At 40.4% G+C, this 22,934-nt stretch overlaps 1 protein-coding gene across 1 annotated transcript; it reads left to right on the forward strand.

The window, feature by feature from the left end:
* The first annotated feature begins 1,437 nt into the window (after positions 1–1,437).
* On the forward strand, positions 1,438–21,996 carry LOC139452270 (uncharacterized). Its single transcript, XM_071233671.1, has 15 exons — positions 1,438–2,373; positions 5,781–6,391; positions 7,019–7,184; positions 7,703–8,047; positions 8,442–8,846; positions 8,965–9,143; positions 10,348–10,510; positions 12,535–12,642; positions 14,002–14,108; positions 14,776–14,910; positions 16,968–17,174; positions 17,549–17,655; positions 19,119–19,269; positions 19,808–19,968; positions 20,481–21,996. Exons 1-15 carry the CDS (start codon positions 1,740–1,742, stop codon positions 21,193–21,195), a joined length of 4,194 nt encoding a protein of 1,397 aa, XP_071089772.1. The 5' UTR covers positions 1,438–1,739; the 3' UTR covers positions 21,196–21,996.
* The last annotated feature ends 938 nt before the right edge of the window (positions 21,997–22,934 follow it).

A 22,934-nucleotide genomic window follows, 5' to 3' on the forward strand; every position in this document is an offset into this window, starting at 1 on the left:
AATCTGGTAAATATTACAGCTTTTAATAACCTACGACTAGCTAGGATAATTAAGGCGGAAAATATAACATTCATGAAAGAGTAATTGACACATACAAATTTCCAAATATTTATGGAACCTACCCATTATAATACGGTTGAGGTCAAATATATGACTCTTTTATTTCTCTAGTGATAGAATTATTCATTGAACCGTTTGGTAAGACAAAACAAATGTTTATCGATAGATGTTTATTTGTTGAGACACACACAGCGATACCACCAGCCTGTCTGTGAATAATCTATGAATAATCTATTCACTGAAGCATTGCCGCCAGCGTATGATGAGATGCTATCAACTAAGTCGCCACGCCTAAACACCGACCCATTTAGTCGCCTCTGAGTGAGCTAAAATTTAACGTCGCATCGCCATTATTTCAGCGATATAGCGACGATAGTCACCTATGACGATAAACACACATGAATGTTGCTCAGTAGCTTTTCAGACCTGGTGTCACTCCGATGTTCATTTGTGTCTGTAATTATTCAAAATCTCATCTTCTCAATAGTTGCTTCAACCTTTTATCCACACCCAACCTGTTAAAAGTGAGTGAGTATGGTTTTACGCCGCTTTTAGCAATATCACGGCGGGGGACACCAGAAATGGGCTTCACACACTGTACCCATGTCGGGAATCGAACCCGGGTCTTCGGCGAGACGAGCGAACGCTTTAACCACAAGGCTACCCGACCGCCCCCCAACCTGTTATGACTCAACCCACGTGAAGTAAGCTCAAATATTTACTTGCCTGTCACCTATGAAGATTCGGGTTAGATTAGTTCTTCAGCAAGCCATGTCGAAAGAGGCGACTAACGGGATCGGGTGGTCAGGCTCGCTGACTTGGTTGATGCATGTCATCGTATTCCAATTACGTAGATTCATGTTCATGGTGTTAATAACTCGATTGTCTGGTCCAGATTCGATTATTTACAGACTGCTGTCATTCAGCTGGAATATTGCTGAGTGCGGCATTAAACAACAAACAAACAAATACTCGCCTGTCCGACGTCTCCTAATGTTAAGATCTTTAAAGCTGCAGCAAGTAGGACATTGTGGTTGCTGTGTCAATATGCTTCATAAATCTGTATCATATTTTGTATTATGAGTACAACTCGGGAGGGCCAGACACGAGTCGTCTACAGAAGGGAGGTAACTGTGTAAGTACGGGGTACGGGGTATCCGACACCTGACCTTGGCAACACCTGAAAGAAACAGCTCCTCACAGCATAAACTAGGTCAGCTAAGAAAGGCGTATTATATCCCGAAGACGCAGGGTCATACTATATCCGGGTCTATTCTTAACACTCCATACGCCTCTCTCGGGTATTCCCAGTCTCGGGTAATTGTTCAGCTGAATATTAGCGATTGGCTCAGTCTCGTATGTGTCTCTATCGTCACCTCAGGTGACGTATATGTACATGTAGTGCAGATATTTATTCTTACATCAGATGTTACATCTACTGTACATGTGCGGGCTATTTGGAGAATGGGACAGTTGAATGACATGAATACTTACTGACACATTGAAGCGGTACAAGTTGAAAGGCGAATCTTCAAGGGCCGTGGCTTCGCATTTCTGTCAGGTCTGGTAAATGTATGTATGAATCTGATACACCGTTGTGGACAGACATATCTGTTTACTGAAGGAGCCTTGTGTCTCGTGACGCTAACAGTGTGAATACAGATGATTCTACTACCAAGATGTCAGACGCTCGCATACATATAGTCACATGTTTGAACGTTGACTGTGAAATACAGTATGCTCGTATGTGTGAGGATCTGGAGACCCGGGGGGTCGTGTGTGTCATGGAAGGGAGGGGGGATTATGGCATCGGGTCTACTTTTGTGAAGAGGTTCAAGGAAATGGTGGACTGCACCCTTGTGACAATAATACACCTGTGCCCTGACATGATCAACCGTCTATCGAGTTTAACTGACGTTCTCCGAGATCACCAAACTCAGAAATATTTATTCATACACGTCAAATCTACGCCGAAAGAAGTTCCGGAGGTTTACAAAGAAGTTACAAAGATGCTCGTAGTGAATGATTCATACTATAACAAGATCATTGACAAGGTTGTGGAGATTGCCCAACAGCCTCCTAGCTGTGTGTCGTCTGCTACTGAACTAGCCCACACGTCTGCTTCAGATTTGTCGTCTGCTACAAGGAAGGAGGATGGTTATGATTCTGACTCTGGTATTAGTTCTTATTCCAACCCAACGCTTGGAGAGCCTGACGTCTTTGTCAGTCATGTAGAAAATCAGCAGTGTAGAGACACAGGGGTTTACATTCTGTCTAGCAAGATACAGTACAAGCCTCAACATCTTCTGAAATGTGAGTACATGTAAATATCAGATCCGGGGTAGAATAGGTCTTCAGCAACCCATGCTTGCCGTAAAGGTCGACTACGCTTGTCGTAAAAGGCGACTAACGGGATCGGGTGGTCAGGCTCGCTGACTTGGTTGATGCATGTCATCGATCCCAATTGCCTTGGTCTATGCTCATGATATCAATCACTGGATTGTCTGGTCCAGACTCGATTATTTACAGACCGCCGTCATATAGCTGGAATATTGCTGAGTGCGGCGTAAAACAACAAACCAACCAACCAACATATAAGCCCCCATTGGAAATTTCTTGATAACAAATGTATGTCTGGATGAATTGTCAGCCATAACATTTTTGAAACACCCTTCCCTTAAGGACAAATTGTACGATAAAAAATATAATTTTCATTTCAAAATATATATCAGTATATCTCAAACGTCTGTATCACAGATGCAATGCTTTGTGAGCTTGGTTGACAATATATTTTCTGGCGGTTGCTGCTGAAGATCACACCAATATATGTATACAATACAATCTCAATAGGTTCATTACTAACTTTTCATCCTACTGCCAAATAAACTTATTTGCGTGTGTTTTCTTCAGATTCATTTTACAAAAAAATCGTTAATAGAATTCAGTGAATTCTGTAATCGTATAGATTGAGAAGCTATCAGCACAGTTGCTCGCATATAACAATACTAGCAGACAGATATTATATGTTTGTTTGTTTGTTTGTTGTTTAACGCCGCACTCAGCAATATTCCAGCTATATGACGGCAGATAATCATAGACAGTTCATCGTCACCAAGGCTATAGCTTAGTGTTATACTTTTTACATTATTGGACACAAGTTAATTTTCTATATCATTTATGTAGTAGTCATAAGTAGTGATAAATGTTCACCTTGCATTGTCTTACACCACTTTTACAGAATATTTGTCATTATGTTCTACACAGGATTTCGTTCATAGATTTGATTAGATTAAATGTGTTACTGTTTATATCATAGCTCAAATGTTTTCGCCAGTGACAAGTTCTCCAACCATTATGGAAAGCCTTACTGAAATGTTGAGTGAGTGAGTTGGGTTTAACGCCGCTTTTAACAGTATTCCAGTTATAATACGGCGTGTCAGCTTGATGTGGGAGGAAAGCCCGAAGTGATGCAGGTCTCAGACGTTTACCACTTCGGTGAAACCTTCGAGCACGGACATGGTGCTGACAAACTTAGAAACATAATCGGTGCGAACCGGGATTCGAACACACAATCATAGGTTTCTGGCGCGCCCAAGGGACGCAACTCTTCACAGCGAATCGCGGCGCCTCAGATGACTGGCTGAAATGTATCGAGGCACAATTATGTAGTATAGCAGATAGTTTATGAAGCGTAAATATGTGTTTATAGGATTATCTGAAATATGATTTCAGCGTAGATTCAACGACTGTAACAAATTTTGAAATTTTGAAATCAGTGCACAGTTTTATTCTATCTTCTTGCCGAATTAGAGATATTGTCTGAGATGTTGATTCTGCTATGTGATACTGCGATGTTGGTGTGCTGGATGTAAATAATAACGTAGCTGTAGTTACGAAAGATAATCCACAGAGCAATAATTATCTTTAATGTCAATTTTATAATGTATGCTATGTCTCACGTCACTTTCAATTCATTGTAATTTGTATGTGTAACATGTTTGGGAGAGGCATATAGATAAGCAAAATTTGCTTGTTTGCCAATCCCTCTACTTTATGGAAATAAGTATGTTTATACCTAGAAACGTCGCTATTTGCTTTGATAGAATGCCAAGCAAACAGAATAATATTATGTTGACTAAACACTCGTTTAAAAAGGTTTCCGATTTATAACTATAGAAACTTATAATCCATCATGTGATGATTACAGCTTAACAATACCACGTCTATCTGGTTGGTTTGTTGTTTTATGCCGCACTCAGCAATATTCCAGCTATATGACGGCAGTCTGTAAATAATCGAGTCTAAACCAGACAATCCAGTGATTGATATCATGAGTATCGATCCACGCAATTGGGATCGATGACATGTATCAACCAAGTCAGCCATGCTCGATGATCGATGCAATGTATTATGTATCACTGTCAAATTATAAATACCCCAGAACCATTTGGTACCGGATATTTTCATGCGAATGGCAGGACGCTACAGACAGCCATGGAAGGAAATAGTACTCTCACGTGAGAAATAAATGATTGGCAAAGTACTGATGTGGGAGATGGAGATTCAACGTCATATCCAAAATTAAACTCGGACAGCGAATGGGTTCAGGATATTTATCATAACTGAAAGGATACAAGTATATATTAATACATGTGATAAAGAGTATACATAGCGCAGAGCATATATCATACATATATTTCAGTTTGAATTTTGCATCAACAAAAAGGCATGAAAACCAATCATAAAATGATATATGCAACTTCACAATGATATCGAAAACCATGTCACGTTATGTCGCAATACGTTTGCAGTGTTCGTTAAGAATGCAACACTGATAACTGCCTACCAGGATAACAAAAGACAGTGTATGGCTCACTGCTGACAACAGGCCTAGGACGGGAACAAAATCCGCATTTCGCAATAACAAGCTCAGTTTTGGGAAGGTGACTAGCGGTTTCTTAGAAAACAGGTCATTGTTATAAATACGAAGCAGCAAGCGTCACAGCTTTTCGTCTCTGTGCTATCGTTAACTTTGTTAACTGTATGAATGTGAATAAGTCTTTTTACTTTGGTTATTTGATTCATTTGGCATACCTTTCACTCCTACCGCCAAAACAGCAAAGCGGACAAATCAAAACGCTGCATTTACTTCCCTTTTTGGCGTCAGTCATTGAATGTGACCCGTGTGTACTGACTGACTTTATAGTTACACTAAAGAAAAGTTTAAGAGGAAAAATCAACAACCCTGCCCGTGAATACACTGTACGCCGTAAGAGGGATATCTTCAGATAGACTGTTGACCTGATATTTATAGCTCTGGCAGTGAGAAATGTCGGGTATTGTTTGGTGCATAGCTATGCCGACATGTGTGTGACCTTCCCAACTTTATAATGTCACCAAATATGTTATATATCAGACTCGCCGACTCGGTTGATACATGTCATCGATTCCAATTGCGTGGATCGATGCTCATGATGTCAATCACTGGATTGTCTGGTCCAGACTCGATTACGTTACAGACTGCCGTTATATAGCTGGAATATTGCTGAGTGCGGGGTTAAAAAACAAACAAACAAACAATTATTTCTTAACCATCATATACTGTATTCGCGTTTTTTTTGTCGGTAAGTATATGAACATCAAATGGTTCTCTCTTTTTCTCTTTATTTCGTCTTATTGGTCACTGTTCTTAATTCCACATCTATTTTCCAAATTATCAGGGTCATCCAAATGTGAACTTCGAGAGATGTGCCGCAAGACTAGACTTTATGACAGTAGCAACAGATCAAACACAGTTCGCTGTCTTCTGACCAAAGTCCTTCCAGAAATCTTTGCAAAGAAGGATATATCTGCAATAGTGGAACTTCTGGCAGTTCCAGTTCCTGTGATACAGAATAAAGTTTTAACTAAACTCGGGGACATCCTACTTTCAACTAAACACGACACTATTGATCGGGATGATCTGAAGTCAGCTGAAAAGGCTTTGTTTGAACGCTGTCTGACAGAGACTGATGTTATAGACCCCGTGTTCCTGCATAATTTGATTTGCACGTACCTTCTGACTCTCACCTATTTGGCGGTGTCCCAAGAATCTCGTCATTCATCCTTGGATTCCACGATCAAACGGGTAAAGCAATACATTTCACAGCCAAGCTCAGGAAACGAGTTTCCTCTGAGTGACATCAGTGTGTTTGTCGATGACATACAAAAACGTATTGATGACGTCACCAAAGCAGTCACAGCATGTGGAACGAATTGGAAGCAACTTTGGTCCGTGAAGAAGAAATCCTGGCCTGTTCATTTCTCTATGGTCTTGGGGACACTTATGGAGGTAAAACAGCAACTTACGTTGATAGTAAACATTCTAAATCACAATGCCTAATTTCAAAACTCTTCATTTCCTCTTCAAGTATTCTAAATTGTGGAATTTGTTTCTTGAAAGCATATAAATGATTTTTGTTTGGTGTATCAACTTGCCTAGAATTGTATTACCCTTTCAGGGATTTCCGTTTTGTAGACTATACACTGGACCACTGTTACCATATATATAACAAAGTACATGTATGGCACAAGGTCAATATGTTTGCCGATACATTGCCGGTACATTGACAAACACCTCTTTGATACCGACCTATTATCATGTAATATTCGAATAGTGAAGTGACATTTATATGCTTTACTTTTCTTTTAGATAGAAAAGTCTGATGTTGCACTATGTTACATGTCCCAAAGCAACTCACAAAGCTCGAAATTAGAAAGTTTTCTGTTTTGGTATAGTCATAATGGAAATGTAAACTTCATAGTAATGTTTATTTCAATTGACCAATCGGCGTTAGGCAAGTAACGCTGCTATGATATAAAATAACACTTCCGACTTTTAGTTGTCTTAAGAATCTTATGCCCAAAGTTCAGTGGCACAATTAAGCTTTAAACTAAACTATTTTGTTTCTTGAAACAGGTGTTTCATGGCGACCCCCAGACTGCCCTCGTGGCCTTAGACACACTTCCAGCACTACTAAAGCCAGGGAAACCCAGAGTTCGAAACGTGTTAAAGAAACCAAAACCACAAAAGAGAGTTGTACAGTTGGTCACTACTGGGATGGTTGCTTACCTGCATGTCTTAGGTAAGTGCATACGTGGCTGTCCCAGGATTGCATGGAATGCCCATTAAATTAATGTAATTTAACAGAATTGTATTATCATTCTTATATCACCCAAGTGAGTGAGTTGGGTTTAACACCGCTTTTACCAGTATTCAAGTTATTTCATTTGATGTGTGTGGAAAGCCCGAAGTGATGCAGGTCTCAGACGTTTACCACTTAGGCGAAACCCAGGAGCACGGGTATGGTGCTGACAAACCTAGAAACATAATCGGGGCGAACCGGGATTCGAACACACAACCATAGGTTTCTGGCGTGTCCAAGGGACGCAACTCTGCACAGCGAATCGCGGCGACTTAGACGACTGTGCCACCCGTGCCCACTAATATCACCCTAAATAACCAGTTGTTCGCATATCCCCTATCAACGAACCTAAGGACGTTGGTTTGAGGTTTCTATTAAGTATTAAGAACGTTACAATGGAACGCATTGACGAGTTATGAAAGGCTTATTTCAGTAAATCCCTGTAACTTCGTTAACAGGAGATGCAGTAGGTGAGGATATAGAAGATCGTGCAAAGGCTGCTTTCACAGCTCTTGGATTGTCACTAAAGGACTTGGACAGAAGCATATATGTCATGACAAGATGTTTATTGTTTTCGCAAAGCCCTGTGATCAGACAGGGTGCCCTATCCCTGTGGAAAGATGCCGACGCTGAATCAACACACAGTTTGATGGTGACAGAGGTTCTGACACATCTACATCCAATCAGCATCAACCGCCTGCACAAGCAACCAACCAACCATTCTACAAGCAGCACAAGCTGGAAAGTAGCTTCTACTCAAATTGGATCAGAAAAAATCATGATACACGTCAATTTACCAACAGGTATAAAACTAGGAGGTGCCCAGTTTCATTAGAACTAACGGCAATGGTCCAATAGGTTTTTTGCTATTGGTTCAAATGGGATGTGTCAAAGTGCTGCTTACGCATACTGTACACTTTATACATATATGAATTATTCGTTTAGCTCAAGTATTTGACTGTTTTAAGACAGAGTATTAGTGGCAGCACTTTTTTCTAATAAAAAGGGTATAGTCCTGACAAACGATTTACTGGGCTTAGCTTCGCCCTTTGTTCTCGCAACTGTACCAATATTTCTCGATAAGGTACTGTAATTCATCCTTTATCTATTACTTAGTTTATGCGATCGGACATCAACACTCTACTTTATGGTCTTGCTGCCTACAAGCTATGGTTTAAGTATTTTCAAACTTTCCAGAGAACGTCCTTGTGGAACATAGCAGAAGTCCATCCAAATCGTCGGATTGTGGTCACCTTACTACAGTCGAGATTCTGAGAGCTCTTTCTACACATAAGGGTATCCTGTCTATGTGGGCGTACAGAATCGACCAGTTCCCTGTTTTCTACATCACTGAGGATTACAGCCAACAGAACTTCCAGAAGGTGCTTTATTACAGTGCCAAGAACAAGGACTGGTTTAAACCTCTTGAGCTCATGCAGTTCCTTATACAAGCCCTGGAAGCAGTTATCGCCCTTCATGAACATGGAACAATACACAGAGATATTACTGCTGCCAGTTTCGCATATAACAAACAGAGCAAATCGGTCAAGCTGTGTCGCTTCATGTTTACTCGAACATGTGGACGAGACGAAACTCTTGTTGGTATGTCCATACATGTTCTACTTTTGGTAATGCATTATTAAGTATACCCATCTTTAAGTACACAAATATGTATTGTATTTGTGCTTGCTACATATAATGACTGAATATTTCTTGTTAGACAGAGAATGTTCATCCATTCCCACGAGATGGTCTTCTCCAGAGTCCCTCAAGAAACATCATTTCTCTATGCGGTCTGATTATTGGATGGTTGGGCATCTCATCTATGAAGTCATCACACACGGTTGCCTCCCCTACTCAGATCTCAAAGGACAAAATGAGACCTCCATTGGCAATCTGGTGAATTTTTTAGAACACCGTAACTGTGACAATAACTGTATATTTGTTTTACAATATGAGCAACACTGACCAGTATTTGTCAAAGGACATAGGGGCTATTCATCTCACCGAGACAGTGGATTGGTACCTGTGAAGATCCGGGTTAGAATAGGTCTACACCAACCCAAGCTTGCCGTAAGAGGGTAGTCAGCATCGCTGACTTGGTTGATGCATGTCATCGTATCCCATTTGCAGAGATCGATGTTCATAGTGTCAATAACTGGATTGTCTGGTCCATACTCGATTATTTTACAGACCGCCGTCATATAGGTGGAATAGTGCAGCGTCAAACAACAAAGAAACAAACATAGGCTTGGATATTTATACTACCTAACACTCGGTGAGGTTTAAAGTAACCTTGGTATCGTCGTGAATTATTATGTTGTTACATCATGTTGATGCTGACAACTGAAAGTCATATCAGCATGGTGTTTGTTTTTGTTTGTTTGTTTGTTGTTTAACGCCGCACTCAGCAATATTCAAGCTATATGACGGCGGTCTGTAAGTAATCGAGTCTAGACCAGACAATCTGCGCAGTTGGGATCGATAACATGCTTCAACCAAGTCAGCGAGCCTGACCACCCGATCCCGTTAGTAGCCTCTTTCGACAAGCATACTCGCCTTATACGACAATCATGTGTTGCTGAAGACCTATTCATCCCGGGATCTTCATGGGCTCATAAACCTCACTCACTGAAACCCATTCACAGTTGCAAAACTCTCAGCATGATGAAAACATTTTATTTTCAAAATGGTATTAAAATGTAACTACATACAACCTGTGAAGATCCGGGGTAGAATAGCTCTTCAACAACCCATGCTTGTCGTAAAATTCTTGTCATAAAAGTCGACGAACGGGATCGAGTGGTCAGGTTCGCTGACTTGGTTGAAGCAAGTCATCAATCCCAATTACGTGGATCGATGCTCATGATATCAATCACTGGATTGTCTGAACCAGACTCGATTATTTACAGACCGCTGTCATATAGCTGGACTATTGCTGAGTGCGGCATAAAACAACAAACCGACCAACCAACATACAAGGCACCATTTGAATGTATGTCTGGATGAATTGTGGTAGAATTGTGTGTGTGTGTGTGTGTGTGTGTGTGTATTGTCCCCTGCTTGTTTAGAGTGTACAGTCAATTTGCTTCTCATGCTCCAGATAAAGGAAGACAGAAAGAAGTTGTGCCAAGAAAGGTGCATCCCAACATCCGTGTTTGACGCCATCCAATGCTGCACCCGCTATGATGATACCCATCGTCTGTCCGTGTGTGAGGCAAAGAGCAGGTTGGAAGAGACCTTCGATCGTTACATCAGCTGCAGCGGTAAACCCATATAACATTTCTTCCGACAGCGTAATAATTATGCTTTCACTGTTTGACCCATTGTTCATCCTTGTTGCTAAGGACGCAGTTGCCAAGGAGGTCAATGTTTAGGAATGTCCTAATGGGATAACAATCTTTTTCTGAATGTTGTCATAATATGAATACCAATATTATTTTATTTTATTTTATTAAATCAGTATGCTGTAAGATTTTAGCTTCCTGCTTCTAACATGGATTGCATTAATAGTTGGACATATATTTCTCCGTTAGAGAATAGGTCTTCAGCAACCGATGTTTTGGCTCATAACTTACAATCCCGATAAGACCAAATCGGTTCTATTCTCTCGCAAAGACAACAACGGAGGTCTAAAACTGTATTTCAACGGAAAAGAAATCAGCTCTGTAAACAGTCATAAGCACTTGGGTGTTATACTTGAAGCCAGTGGCAAATGGTCTTGTCATATAGATACCATAATTAAAACAACTTCCAAGATGATTTACTCAATGAGAAAACTCAAACATCTACTATACTATTAACAATATATATAAAATGTTCATAAGACCACACTTTGAATACGTATGTGAGGTTTGGGATGGTTGCACCGAAGGACAAAGTGAGAAATTAGAACAATTACAATTAGAAGCTGCACGCATTGTAACTGGTCTACCTAAATATGCCCCCAGGCATTCATTATATTACGAAACCGGTTGGGAACCCTTAGTTGAGCGTAGAAAGAAACGTAAACTTTGTCTTTTCTTCAAAATTAATCATAACATGGCCCCCTCCTATCTAACAGATATTCTACCCAAAACGGTTGCAGCAAAAAACTCATACAGTCTCAGAAACTCTGAAAACATCAGTGTTCCTGTCACAAGACTAAGACATTCGTGTGAATCCTTTTACCCATCGTCTATCCGATTGTGGAACTCTATTCCGTTATCAGATCGAAATTCTACGATTTCTTGTTTTAAAAATTCGCTACAAAAGCACCACCCCACGTCACCTGCGTACTTCGCTTATGGAAAAAGAAAATATAATATCTTACACACAAAACTGAGATACATGTGCAGTCAGTTGAATTATGATTTATATAGAATTGGTATAAAAGATCACCCGAACTGTACATGTTCGAATACATTTGAAAATGCATATCATTATCTCATGGAATGTCCATTGTTTAGTCATCAGCGTGAAATTATGTTAAACAGCCTTAAACATATTGTTCATAACATACCTATTGATGTACACTTACTGTTACACGGCAATGCAGATCACGTTGTTACAGAAAATGAAGCTATATTTAAGGCAGTACAACATTATATATGTACAACTAAAAGATTTGTGTAAAGAACTGTTCATTCAACAATGTCTCTCTCTCTCTCTCTCTCTCTCTCTCTCTCTCTCTCTCTCTCTCTCTCTCTCTCTCATCTATAGTGTTTTATGTTTTATGCATATATATTGAATTTGAAATTGTGAATATTTTGTAAATACTAGGGAGAGGGCATTCTAAGTTGGAAGAACTTGTCCCCCAATCCCGTTCACTCCTTGTGAATAAATATGTTTAAATCAACCGATGCTTGTCGTAAAAGGCGACTAACAGGATCGGGTGGTCAGGCTCGCTGACTTGGTTGATTCATGTCATCGTATCCCAAATACGTAGATCGATGCTTATGTTGTCAATCACTGGACTGTCTGGTCCATACTCGATTATTTTCAGACCACCATCATATTGCCGGAATAGTGCTGCGTTAAGCAACAAAGAAACAAACATAAGCTTGATTTTGATTTGACACTCATACGCTGATGTTGGCTTAAAGTAACCTGGGTATCGTTGTGAGTGCGGCGTTGAACAATAAACAAACAAAATAAAACAAACATAATTATATTTCTCATGCTAGTCATTTACCAGTTTCTAGTCATTGATCTGACTGTCTTTATTTCATATTGCTGCCTTCATATTAATCATGTTGTGGTACGTGGTTGTCTGTCTTCTGTATATGCATTGTGTGATATGTTCTTGTAGAACTACCTGAAAAGATAACTTCCGTGACACCAGACATTTTGTTTCCTGGACTTGACAGATCTTCCTATCAGGCTCTCCCAAGAGAAGTAGGTGATCAAGCTGCTTTTGGCGATCTCATTAACAATAGACTAAATAATGCATGTGGATTGTCTGGTCCACACTTGATTATTTACAGACCGCCGTCATATAGCTGGAATATTGCTGAGTGCGGCGTCTAACAACAGGGTGTGAGTGAGTGAGTGAGTTAAAATTGTTAGTCACATCGGCAATATTTCAGCCATATCGTGACTATCAAGGGTTTGAAATAATAAATACTATTAAACTTACAATAAAAACCTGTCAACGAAGGACAGTAAAAACACTAGATTTATCACAGAAAAGATATAAAACTAGTATGGAATCATAAAAAAGAGAACTATACATTACAATAACATGAGAAAAAAAGGCTATAAATCGCCAGCCACTGAAGGTGGATCACCACACTGGGGACCATGGGGACTTACAGTACCTTTGCTACCTGCTAGTTATACTAGTATATATATACCTTCAAATTACTTAATGGTGCGAATCAAAACAAAACGTTTTATTGTAGATTTAATTATAATTCCTATCATAATTGGATCTAGTACAGGACATAATCAATTTCGATCCATTAGGAAAATTAGGAAATTCACGGAATAATGTTTTGTTTTTCAGGATTCCGAAGGCGATTATGTATATGGTACGTTCTTACTGTCATAAAACCATATTCAGATATACACCCTATATTGAGTGTGAGGCAACAGGTACATTGTATAATAAATTCCATGACAATCAATGTTTTAGGTTTACACCGTGCATTAACATCATATTAAGATGTCTATTCCTTTCTAATCCCTCTCCAATATCAAGTCATAAAATTATTTAGTCATGTTGAGTGCACTATTGTTGATATCACTATACAAGATATAGAAAATGCATCTCCGCTAGTTTGTTCAATACAGTGATTATTTCTGCTCTTTCAACAGTTAATAAAACATGTTTGTCTCGGTTGATCCAGCAAGTTCATGTGTTTATTAATATAAATTAGGTTGCTGACAATTAAACATACCTAACGGGTACGTAAGTGAGTAAGTTAGTGAGTGTGGATTTACGCCGTTCATAGCAACATTCCAGCAATGTTACGCCGGGTGCACCAGATATTAATTTCATACTTCACACCCATGTTGGGAATCAAACCCGGGGTCCTTGGCGTGACGAGAGAACTATTTAACCACTAGACTATCCCAACGTCTCTTCAGGGTATGTACGCCGTGTTGGTACCTTTAAGACTGACTCAAATCCATGCTCATGTGGTTTGCTCATTGTGAAAAAAAATCACCAACAGTCATTTTGATATTTTCCCCTGGCGAGTCACACTCATTGTCTGACATAACTGTCATCTGTAACTTACTCGTATTTTATATATCTTTATTACATATCTTGCAGACAAGTGTGTCCATGAGTACCAAAACTTTGAAGAAAGTCAAACTACCTCAACAAAAGATGAACCGTTGTACGAGGACTTGGGCGCAAGCTACGATGTAGATTTCCTGGTAAGGTACTTTCGCATCGCTTTTCCCTCAATGCATAACACGTTGAAGTGATTGCCCTCCGAGCAAAGTAACATTATTCCTTGTCTTCACACCCAGGATCCCACAGATCAAACTCAACCATAACATGTACACACAAGACTTAGATCTTAGTACATTAAACAACGACCAGTTCTGATTCCCTTCATATAACGATATTAGTTTCAATGCAGTAACCCTATTGTATATATAAAATAGTAAGATGAAACTTCATTCATTGTACGTCAAATGCATGTCATTTTAGTGACTAGCACAAGATGGCTGAAATGTTCTGATTCACGTAATCCGAATTTTATATGCCAATCAGATCTCATTTCAATGCAATTATTCATGTATTAGACAGTTTAATCTTAACAAAGAGACGAATGCAAATATATACAGATATCCTGTTTGTATTTGTCTTCTCATCTTTCTATTCCTTATTGCTTTCCATCTGTTTGCTATTTTTTAGAATGTTTTCATAGTAGGTTTCCATTACTTGGACCTAATCCATTTTGTAATTTCAAAATATGTACTTTAACTATAGACCCCTTTAATACATGCTTATTTTCCCCTGATTTTATCTATGGTGAGCCGTTTACTTAATACAGATATTTAAAGATTACTATCTAATCCCTTGTTCGTTTCTTAGCTTAAACCAAATCAGAGAATGGACATACTGTGTCATCCGCTGACGCAGACAGAAGAATCACAATTGAACACAGAGAGCATCCCAGGAATTTACGGCCGTGTGGCTGTTGAGAAAAGGAATGAAACAGAATGCATGGTAAGATTGTTAGTAACAAAAGCTTTTCATACCGTCATGGTGGCTACTACGTATAGCATAGGGGCTGTGTTTAGCCCTGTGGTTAAATCGTTCACTCCTCAGTTCGGTTTTGATACCCCACATTGTCACAATGTGTTTATTGGAGCGACAAAACCATTTCCGAAATCATAAGAAATATCTTCCGAAAGCGTCCAATGTACATTTCCAACTAAATCATAAGTATGTGTTTATGAATCACCATCAAGTGATGATACCAGGTGTTCACGAAGGCTGAGCGTATCCTGCCATATAACATATGCAAAGACAAACACGGGAACATACGGTACACACCAAAGGTATGGAATTGCATCGGACATCATCTTTGTCATTGATGGGTCAAATTTAGAAATGTTCTCAATATGTCTACCATTAAATGTTTTGAAAGCTTTATTGAGGCCATGAATGTTGTAACAGCTTTTGGTCAAGCAAGAGTTTTATGATGCTCTTTGAAATCTCCGTACAAAGAGTATATTCGATTGTATCTCAAAAGTTGTGCAATGTAGACACCACAGGCTGGAGCTGCAGGAATATTGCTCGACATGAAGGGAAAGATGACTTTTGGAAAGCTGGAGACATCTCTCTTGTCATACGGTCTTGTGGAGAGTTTCTTGTCTTCGCTGGTCTCTTTTATTTTTAGTTCAGGTGGGGAAATCAGCTCCCATGTTTGGTGTGCCAGGATTATAGCACAACGACACAATCCAAGAATATAAATGTACATTCGCACACATTGATATATAAACCAGAGTCTGTAAACCACCCAGTCATGCAGTGCAGCCATGGCGACAACAGACTCTTGCACAAGTGCACAGTCCTGGTGAAACAACACACCTTCAGACAGTTTACGGGTTGTAATCCACCAGGAGGATTTCTTTGGAATCACAGAAAAACGAAGCCATCACCTTGCCATCTGGATGGGACAGACTTTGCCTTCTTCAGAGGAGGGAATATGCGGTGTCTCCACAACTGTGACTGTTGTTTAGTCTCTGTACTCATCCATGATTACAAATCGCTCAACAAAATCAGCTGAGTCTGCCTCAAAACGATGAAAAGTCTCAAGACAGATGATAAAGCTTGAGTTTTTCAGATCAAGGATCGGCAGCCCTAGGATCCAGCATGCTGACATCTTTGTTATGTCCCTTTTATTCCTCTGAAACCGCCTCTGTGGTCTAGAGGTAGAGCATCCGCCCAGAGAGCGGAAGGTTCAGGGTTCGATCTCCGGCCGCGTCATACCAAAAGATGATAAAAGTTGGTACTTGTTGTTACCCTGTCTGTCGCACAGCATTAAGGGGCTAAACCAAGGACTGGTCAGCTCGGAGTCAGTGTACTGTGTAAATCCGGACTAGTACAAGCAGCCACACACACACACACACACACACACACACACACAAACACGTTCATGCACGTCGCTATGTAAGTAAAATAATCTTGGACGCGACGTTACCCCATTTCACCTCACCTCATTCCTCTGATGCCTAGTGTACTGGCTATGTGGCATTTGGTGAACCATCAATCATCCATAATCATATGTGTTTTATCATTTGCCTTCGTGGCGGCAGTTGAAGGTCTTCCTGATCTTGGGTCAATTTCGAGTCTCTCTCTTCCCCTCTTCAACTCCGCTGCCCCCCCCCCCCCCCCCCCCCCCCCTCCCCCTTTGTACAGTGACAAAGGAAGGAGCATCATTCCCTGAACATCATTCCCTGAAGTAGACACCAAGTCCGTGTTGAGAAATGTTGGAGTTAACCGGTTCGGTCGGTGATAATTGATGACAGTGCAGTAGCCAGTTTGTCCATTTTCATCAAGGGGGATTAACTAATCACTTTCATGCCAGAGAAATGCTGCTTGGTTGAGTATTTGGTTCGAATGCAGCCTGTAAGTATGAAAAGTAGTGTACTTAGCACTTTCATACATCCTTCGTAGTTAGGCTTAGGCTGTTCAGCCACCTCTCGTTTGCATTAGATGAACGTAACAAATGAATCATAACAATTCTGTTGGTAGCCAAGGTAATGTTTAATGCGCAGGTGTATGACTTCCCGACTGGAGATTGTGTCTCACTGAGCAATGTGATGGATGTTAGGAGCTTCGGCCTATGGTCTTTGGAGTTCGTTCGCTGTTTGAGTGCAGTGGCAAAGACGTTGTCTCTTCTACATCAGCAAAACTGGGTCCATGGTTGTCTATGTGCAGATAATATTTGGATAGCTTATACTGAAGATAAAGGCAATTACACGGTAAGATCATAGACCTTTTTTCTTGAGTTCGAATCCCGATTCTCCCGGATTATGTTCCCAGGTTTGTCAGAACCATAAGTGGCAGGGGTAGGACTTTTCTGAAGCTGACACGTTAGTAAATCTGTTTTTTCAGTAACAATTGTCAGTTGATTCCACAATCAAGCATGTTAATTGACAGATACATCTGTCTCTTCAGAAACCTAAGAGAAATAAAAACACAACATTTCCTCAAGCATGCTAAAATGATATCCTCGGGATGACCTGTCGCTCTTTTGCCCAATTGTCAATAACAGCTGCCAAGTCAATCCACGAGATAAACATGTTATTAGACACAAAGTGAAGACTCATCAAACCTACCTCTCTCCCTGTCACAGGTATACTTCTCAGACCTTGGATATATCCGTATGTCACGTGACACTGAGGATGGAATGATTGCCGATGACAGTTTTGTTGTGCCACAGGATGAACATGTGTACAGAAGGTAATTTCTGGAACGTAATACTTTGTACTGTTTGTTGTTTCACAGTGACCTCACTGAAAAGTACTTGATAGCAAACTAAGGTGACAATTAGCAAAGTGGTACAATACATAACCGTTTCCTAACAGATGCCTATCAACTAAGGAATCAACCAAATTCAAGATTTCACTGAAATATTGTTCAAGGCAGCATAAAGTTTTAAGCAACCCATTCACTCACAACAAATTATGTCTCCCCCAGAATGGAGGGAGACATATTGTTTTTGGCACGGTTCCCGTCGGCGTCGGCGTCGGCGTCGGCGTTGGCGTCGGCGTCGGCGTTCCCACCGTTTCCGGACCATAACTCAGAAACCGTTTAATATTTTTTCGCGAAACTTTGTATACACATTAACTCAGCACTGAAGTGGTGCCTTTTGCTATTTAGAGATTTTTGACTTTTTTATATTTTTTCGTTTAAATGGATATAACTTGAACATAGACTCTGAATGGAGGTAAGCTTGGTTTCCGGACCATAACTCGGAAACCGTTTAATATTTTTTCGCGAAACTTTTTAACACATTAACCCAGCACTGAAGTAATGCCTTTTGCTATTTAGAGATTTTTGACTTTTTTATTTTTTCTCGTTTTTCATGGATATAACTTGAACATAGACTCTGAATGGAGGTAAGCTTGGTTTCCGGACCATAACTCGGAAACCGTTTAATATTTTTTCGCGAAACTTTGTATACACATTAACCCAGCACTGAAGTAATGCCTTTTGCTATTTAGAGATTTTTGACATTTTTATTTTTTCTCGTTTCCATGGAGATAAGTTGAACATAGGCTCTGAATGGGGGTAAGCTTGGTTTCCGGACCATAACTCAGAAACCGTTTAATATTTTTTCGCGAAACTTTGTATACACATTAACCCAGCACAGAAGTGGTGCCTTTTGCTATTTAGAGATTTTTGACTTTTTTATTTTTTCTCGTTTTTCATGGAGATAACTTGAACATAGACTCTGAATGGGGGTAAGCTTGGTTTCCGGACCATAACTCGGAAACCGTTTAATATTTTTTCGCGAAACTTTGTATACACATTAACCCAGCACTGAAGTGGTGCCTTTTGCTATTTAGAGATTTTTGACATTTTTATTTTTTCTCGTTTCCATGGAGATAACCTGAACATAGACTCTGAATGGGGGTAAGCATGGTTTCCGGACCATAATTCAAAAACTGTTCAATATTATTTCATGAAGTTGTAACATATTAACCAAGTCCTGAAGTGGTGCCCATTAGTTGTTTGAAATTTCTAGGAGTTTTATTTTGTCTCTGTTATTTAGTAATGGAGGGTGGGAATGAAGAGATGGGGTTTAACGTGAAGTAAACGAATGAATGGGGGTTAGGGGAGTGGGGGGAGACATATGTTTTTACGAGTAAAAACACTTTCTAGTTATTGTTTGCTGCAGCCTCGTCCCTTTTTTTTGTCAGATCGCCCCCTGAGGTAATACGAGACGGTACCTACTCATGGGCGAGTGACGTCTTCAGTTTTGGCCTGATCTTGTGGAATGGGTTCTCCAAATTTAGCACTTACCACAATCAAAGACATCAAAACATACTCGAGAGTATTCCGAAGGATAAGGTAATTATAACGTCATTGCTGAGCTGTATTTATCGTTATCTTCTATTTTATTCTCTGCAACTTCCTTAGTTCCTGGGTTCGTATCAGAGATTGGCTCTTGTTCTGAACCCTTTGTCATATTGGGTTTCAACAAAGTGGTAAACGTGAACGGCCTGTTTTCCTTAAACATTCATCAAATACTCAGAGTTAAAAATACCCTCAACCATCCATTCTGTATTTTGCCAGCCTTCAGATATGTTTGTTTGTTTGTTGTTTAACGCCGCACTCAGCAATATTCCAGCTATATGACGGAGGTCTGTAAATAATCGAGTCTGGACCAGACAATCCAGTGACTGACATCATGAGCATGTATCCACGCAATTGGGATCGATGACATGCATCAACCAAGTCAGCGAGCCTGACCACCCGATCCCGTTAGTCGCCTTTTACGACAAGCGGATCACCTTTTACGACAACCATGGGTTGCTGAAGACCTATTCTATCCCGGAATCTTCACGGGTCCCTTCAGATATGTGTTAAAGTGTTCCTATTTTTGCAGTTATATGAGTACCTGACCACAACATCTGGACAACAGATTCTTCCCAAACCGGAAAAGTGCCCGGATACAATCTATTCTCTCATGCTGCTCTGCTGGAGCCCAGAACGACATGAAAGGCCACGGATGACAGTTGTTCAACAGAAATTACTGGAACATATAAGGTATTTTCCAAATCAAGACTGTGCAATCATCATTCTCAAAAATACATATTTCAATATACTAGTAATTCCGTCTGGTCTAACAGTAGCATGTGCTGTCTATAAATACTCATAACATTTGCATGTAGATTAAGACATTTAGTATGCTGTCGTCCATACATACATTCTTTATGAAATTTGATTGTGTAAATTCATATCCAATTTGGAGTGTGTGAGTGAGTTACTCCACTCTGCGACGGAGGTCATGGACGCTTACCACTTAAGTAAACCCATGAGCCATGGATACCAAGTGTCAAGATCAGATCCTATCTGGAATTTTGGGGGAGGGATCAACCGTCACACATGGAACGAACTTAATCAGATATATTTCCTTGACTTTAAACCACTGTTCATACCATGCCCGGCAAGAGTTTTTTATTGCCCTACTTGAGAGGCTGAAAATATTACAAATTGTTTTGCCCGTTTACTATCACGTCAACAAAACCTTTAACATTTAAACATAATTCTTCTTTCAGCGATGAAGTCCGTCCCGACAGAAATCCGGATATGTATGATACTGTAGATACTGAGGGGCAATCAAGTGAAGATGACCCGTATGCTTATCCTGATCCTGCAGACACCATACTGTCAGGTGACTATGATAGTGTGGAAGGGTCTTCCTTACAATGTGATGGGCCGCGCTCGTCCTTTACGTCATCTACACTTGTCGGTGGCGGCACCGGTGTGTCGGTTGACAAAGAAACATTCAAAGTTCACCCGAGTCCCAGTAAACCAAGCCTTAAACCAAAACCTTTGCCAAGAAATGAGACAAATGGAAAAGCCTTACAATTACAGAAGTACCTTGCCGAATCTGGGAGTTCGTCTGAAAGCTCCGGATCAAGAACAAATATATATATGAACAATGTTGAGAAGACGAAAACGAATGAGAAACCACGTCTCCCTCCAAAGCCAAAAATTCTGTCACGCCATACACCAGATGCACCCTCAAGTGGTTATCAACTGTGTGGTGATGCATCTTCAAGTGATGATCAAATAAATGATGACAGTAGGCATCCTGTAGATACAAGTCTCGAATTGTCTCCCAGAAATAGACCCGAATCACAGCAACCGACAAACCAAACTGGGCTGAAGCCAAGCACTGTGCCACAACGGGTCAATGGACCGCCTTTGCTCGACAGTCCACCACCTCTACCACAGCGTCCGCCCCCACGACGTAACAGTGAAAAATAACCGGTGATGCAACAGTTCAGGTCGAACTGTATGGAAAATGAAGTAGCAACATGAAAACTGATTGCACTTCATCCAAATGGGGAGCACGGTTGACCCAGTCGTCTAAGGCGCCGCGATTCGCTGTGCAGTGTTGCGTCCCTTGGGCACGCCAGAAACCTATGATTGTGGGTTCGAATACCGGTTCGCCCCGATTATGTTTCTAGGTTTGTCAGCACCATAGCCGTGCTCGTGGGTTTCACCGAAGTGGTAAATGTCTAAGACCTGCATTACTTCGGGCTTTCCCCCCACATCAAGCTTACTCGCCGTGATAAAACAGGAATACTGTTAAAAGCGGCGTTAAACTCACTCACTCACACACTCACTCATCCAAATAAAATCTCAGACGTTCAGTGGGATTCGTAGATTTTTAGGCTACTTGACAAACACTTGTGTCCTAGAGTACAAACTGACATGAAATAGAATGATATATATATGTGAATATATTCGTGTCCCTTCTTGGCTAATATATACATTTAATTTACTGTAGATTGATTTCTTTAGTGACCGAAATTGATTATTTATCATTAGTATTTTACACGCACAGGTACCTGTTTCTCGAATTGTCAAAGCACTCCTTGCAAATAGCGATCTTTAGGTAATACGCATCGGAGCCCTATCTGTACGCATTCTTGCTGTCTTAAATACTTATTCTAGTGAGCACTTGAACACTTCACACTTCACTATTACATGGGACCCGTGAAGATCAATCACTGGATTGTCTGGTCCAGACTCGATTATTTACAGACCGCCGTCATATAGCTGGATTATTGCTGAGTGCGGCGTTAAACAATAAACCAACCAACACTATTACATGGACTGTGCCGTGTTATTACTGATTGTTGGTTGGTTTGTTGTTTAACGCCGCACTCAGCAATATTCCAGCTATATGACGGCGGTCTGTTGATAATCGAGTCTGGACAAGACAATCTGGTGATTAATATCATGAGCATCGATCCACGCAATTGGGATCGATGACATGCATCAACCAAGTCAGCGAGCCTGAGCACCCGATCCCGTTAGTCGCCTTTTACGACAAGCATAGTCACCTTTTACGGCAAGCATGGGTTGCTGAAGACCTATTCTACACCGGAATCTTCCCGGGTTATGTGGGGTCGGTCGTGTAGCCTAGTGGTTAAAGCGTTCGCTCGTCACGCCTAAGACCCGGGTTCGATTCCCGACATGGGTACAATGTGTGAAGCCAATTCCGGTTGTCCCCCGCCGTGATATTGCTGGAATATTGCTAAAAGCGGCGTAAAACCATACTCACTCACTCACTCACTCCCGGGTTATGTGACTATACAGACATCATATTTCTGTTATTTGATCAGAGTATATTTAATCTAACACGTTATTTACTTATTGGTTTTTGTATATATCCATCCTGTAAATACGTCTGTAAAGACAGACAATAGAATCCATAAGGGTATAGAGTACTTAGATAAAAGCTTGTCTGCTGTGTTATATATGAACATCCAGGTTGCGAAATTATTCTTCCTGGTGACTATAGTGCACGGTACGGTAATTTGAAAGATTTTATTATCGATGACAACAACAGATTTATTACATGTTTAGAAGACATGGAGTAAGTATCGGACGTATTTGACGTGCCCCGCAGTACCAGAGATGATGTGTGTAATGATTCCCGGTGGGATCTAGCAGACTTTTGGTTGTACGTTTTCTGTCCATATCGTAAATGGACG

The sequence above is a fragment of the Haliotis cracherodii genome, unplaced genomic scaffold (assembly GCF_022045235.1).
Source record: "Haliotis cracherodii isolate W230 unplaced genomic scaffold, xgHalCrac1.p SCAF_9, whole genome shotgun sequence".
NCBI classification, from domain to species: domain Eukaryota; kingdom Metazoa; phylum Mollusca; class Gastropoda; order Lepetellida; family Haliotidae; genus Haliotis; species Haliotis cracherodii.

Coding starts and splice junctions, on each gene's coding strand:
- LOC139452270 (XM_071233671.1), top strand. CDS start 1,740: ATGTCAGACGCTCGCATACATATAGTCACATGTTTGAACGTTGACTGT. Junction 2,374..5,780: donor GCCTCAACATCTTCTGAAAT/GTGAGTACATGT, acceptor CCAAATTATCAG/GGTCATCCAAATGTGAACTT. Junction 14,109..14,775: donor GCTACGATGTAGATTTCCTG/GTAAGGTACTTT, acceptor TTCGTTTCTTAG/CTTAAACCAAATCAGAGAAT.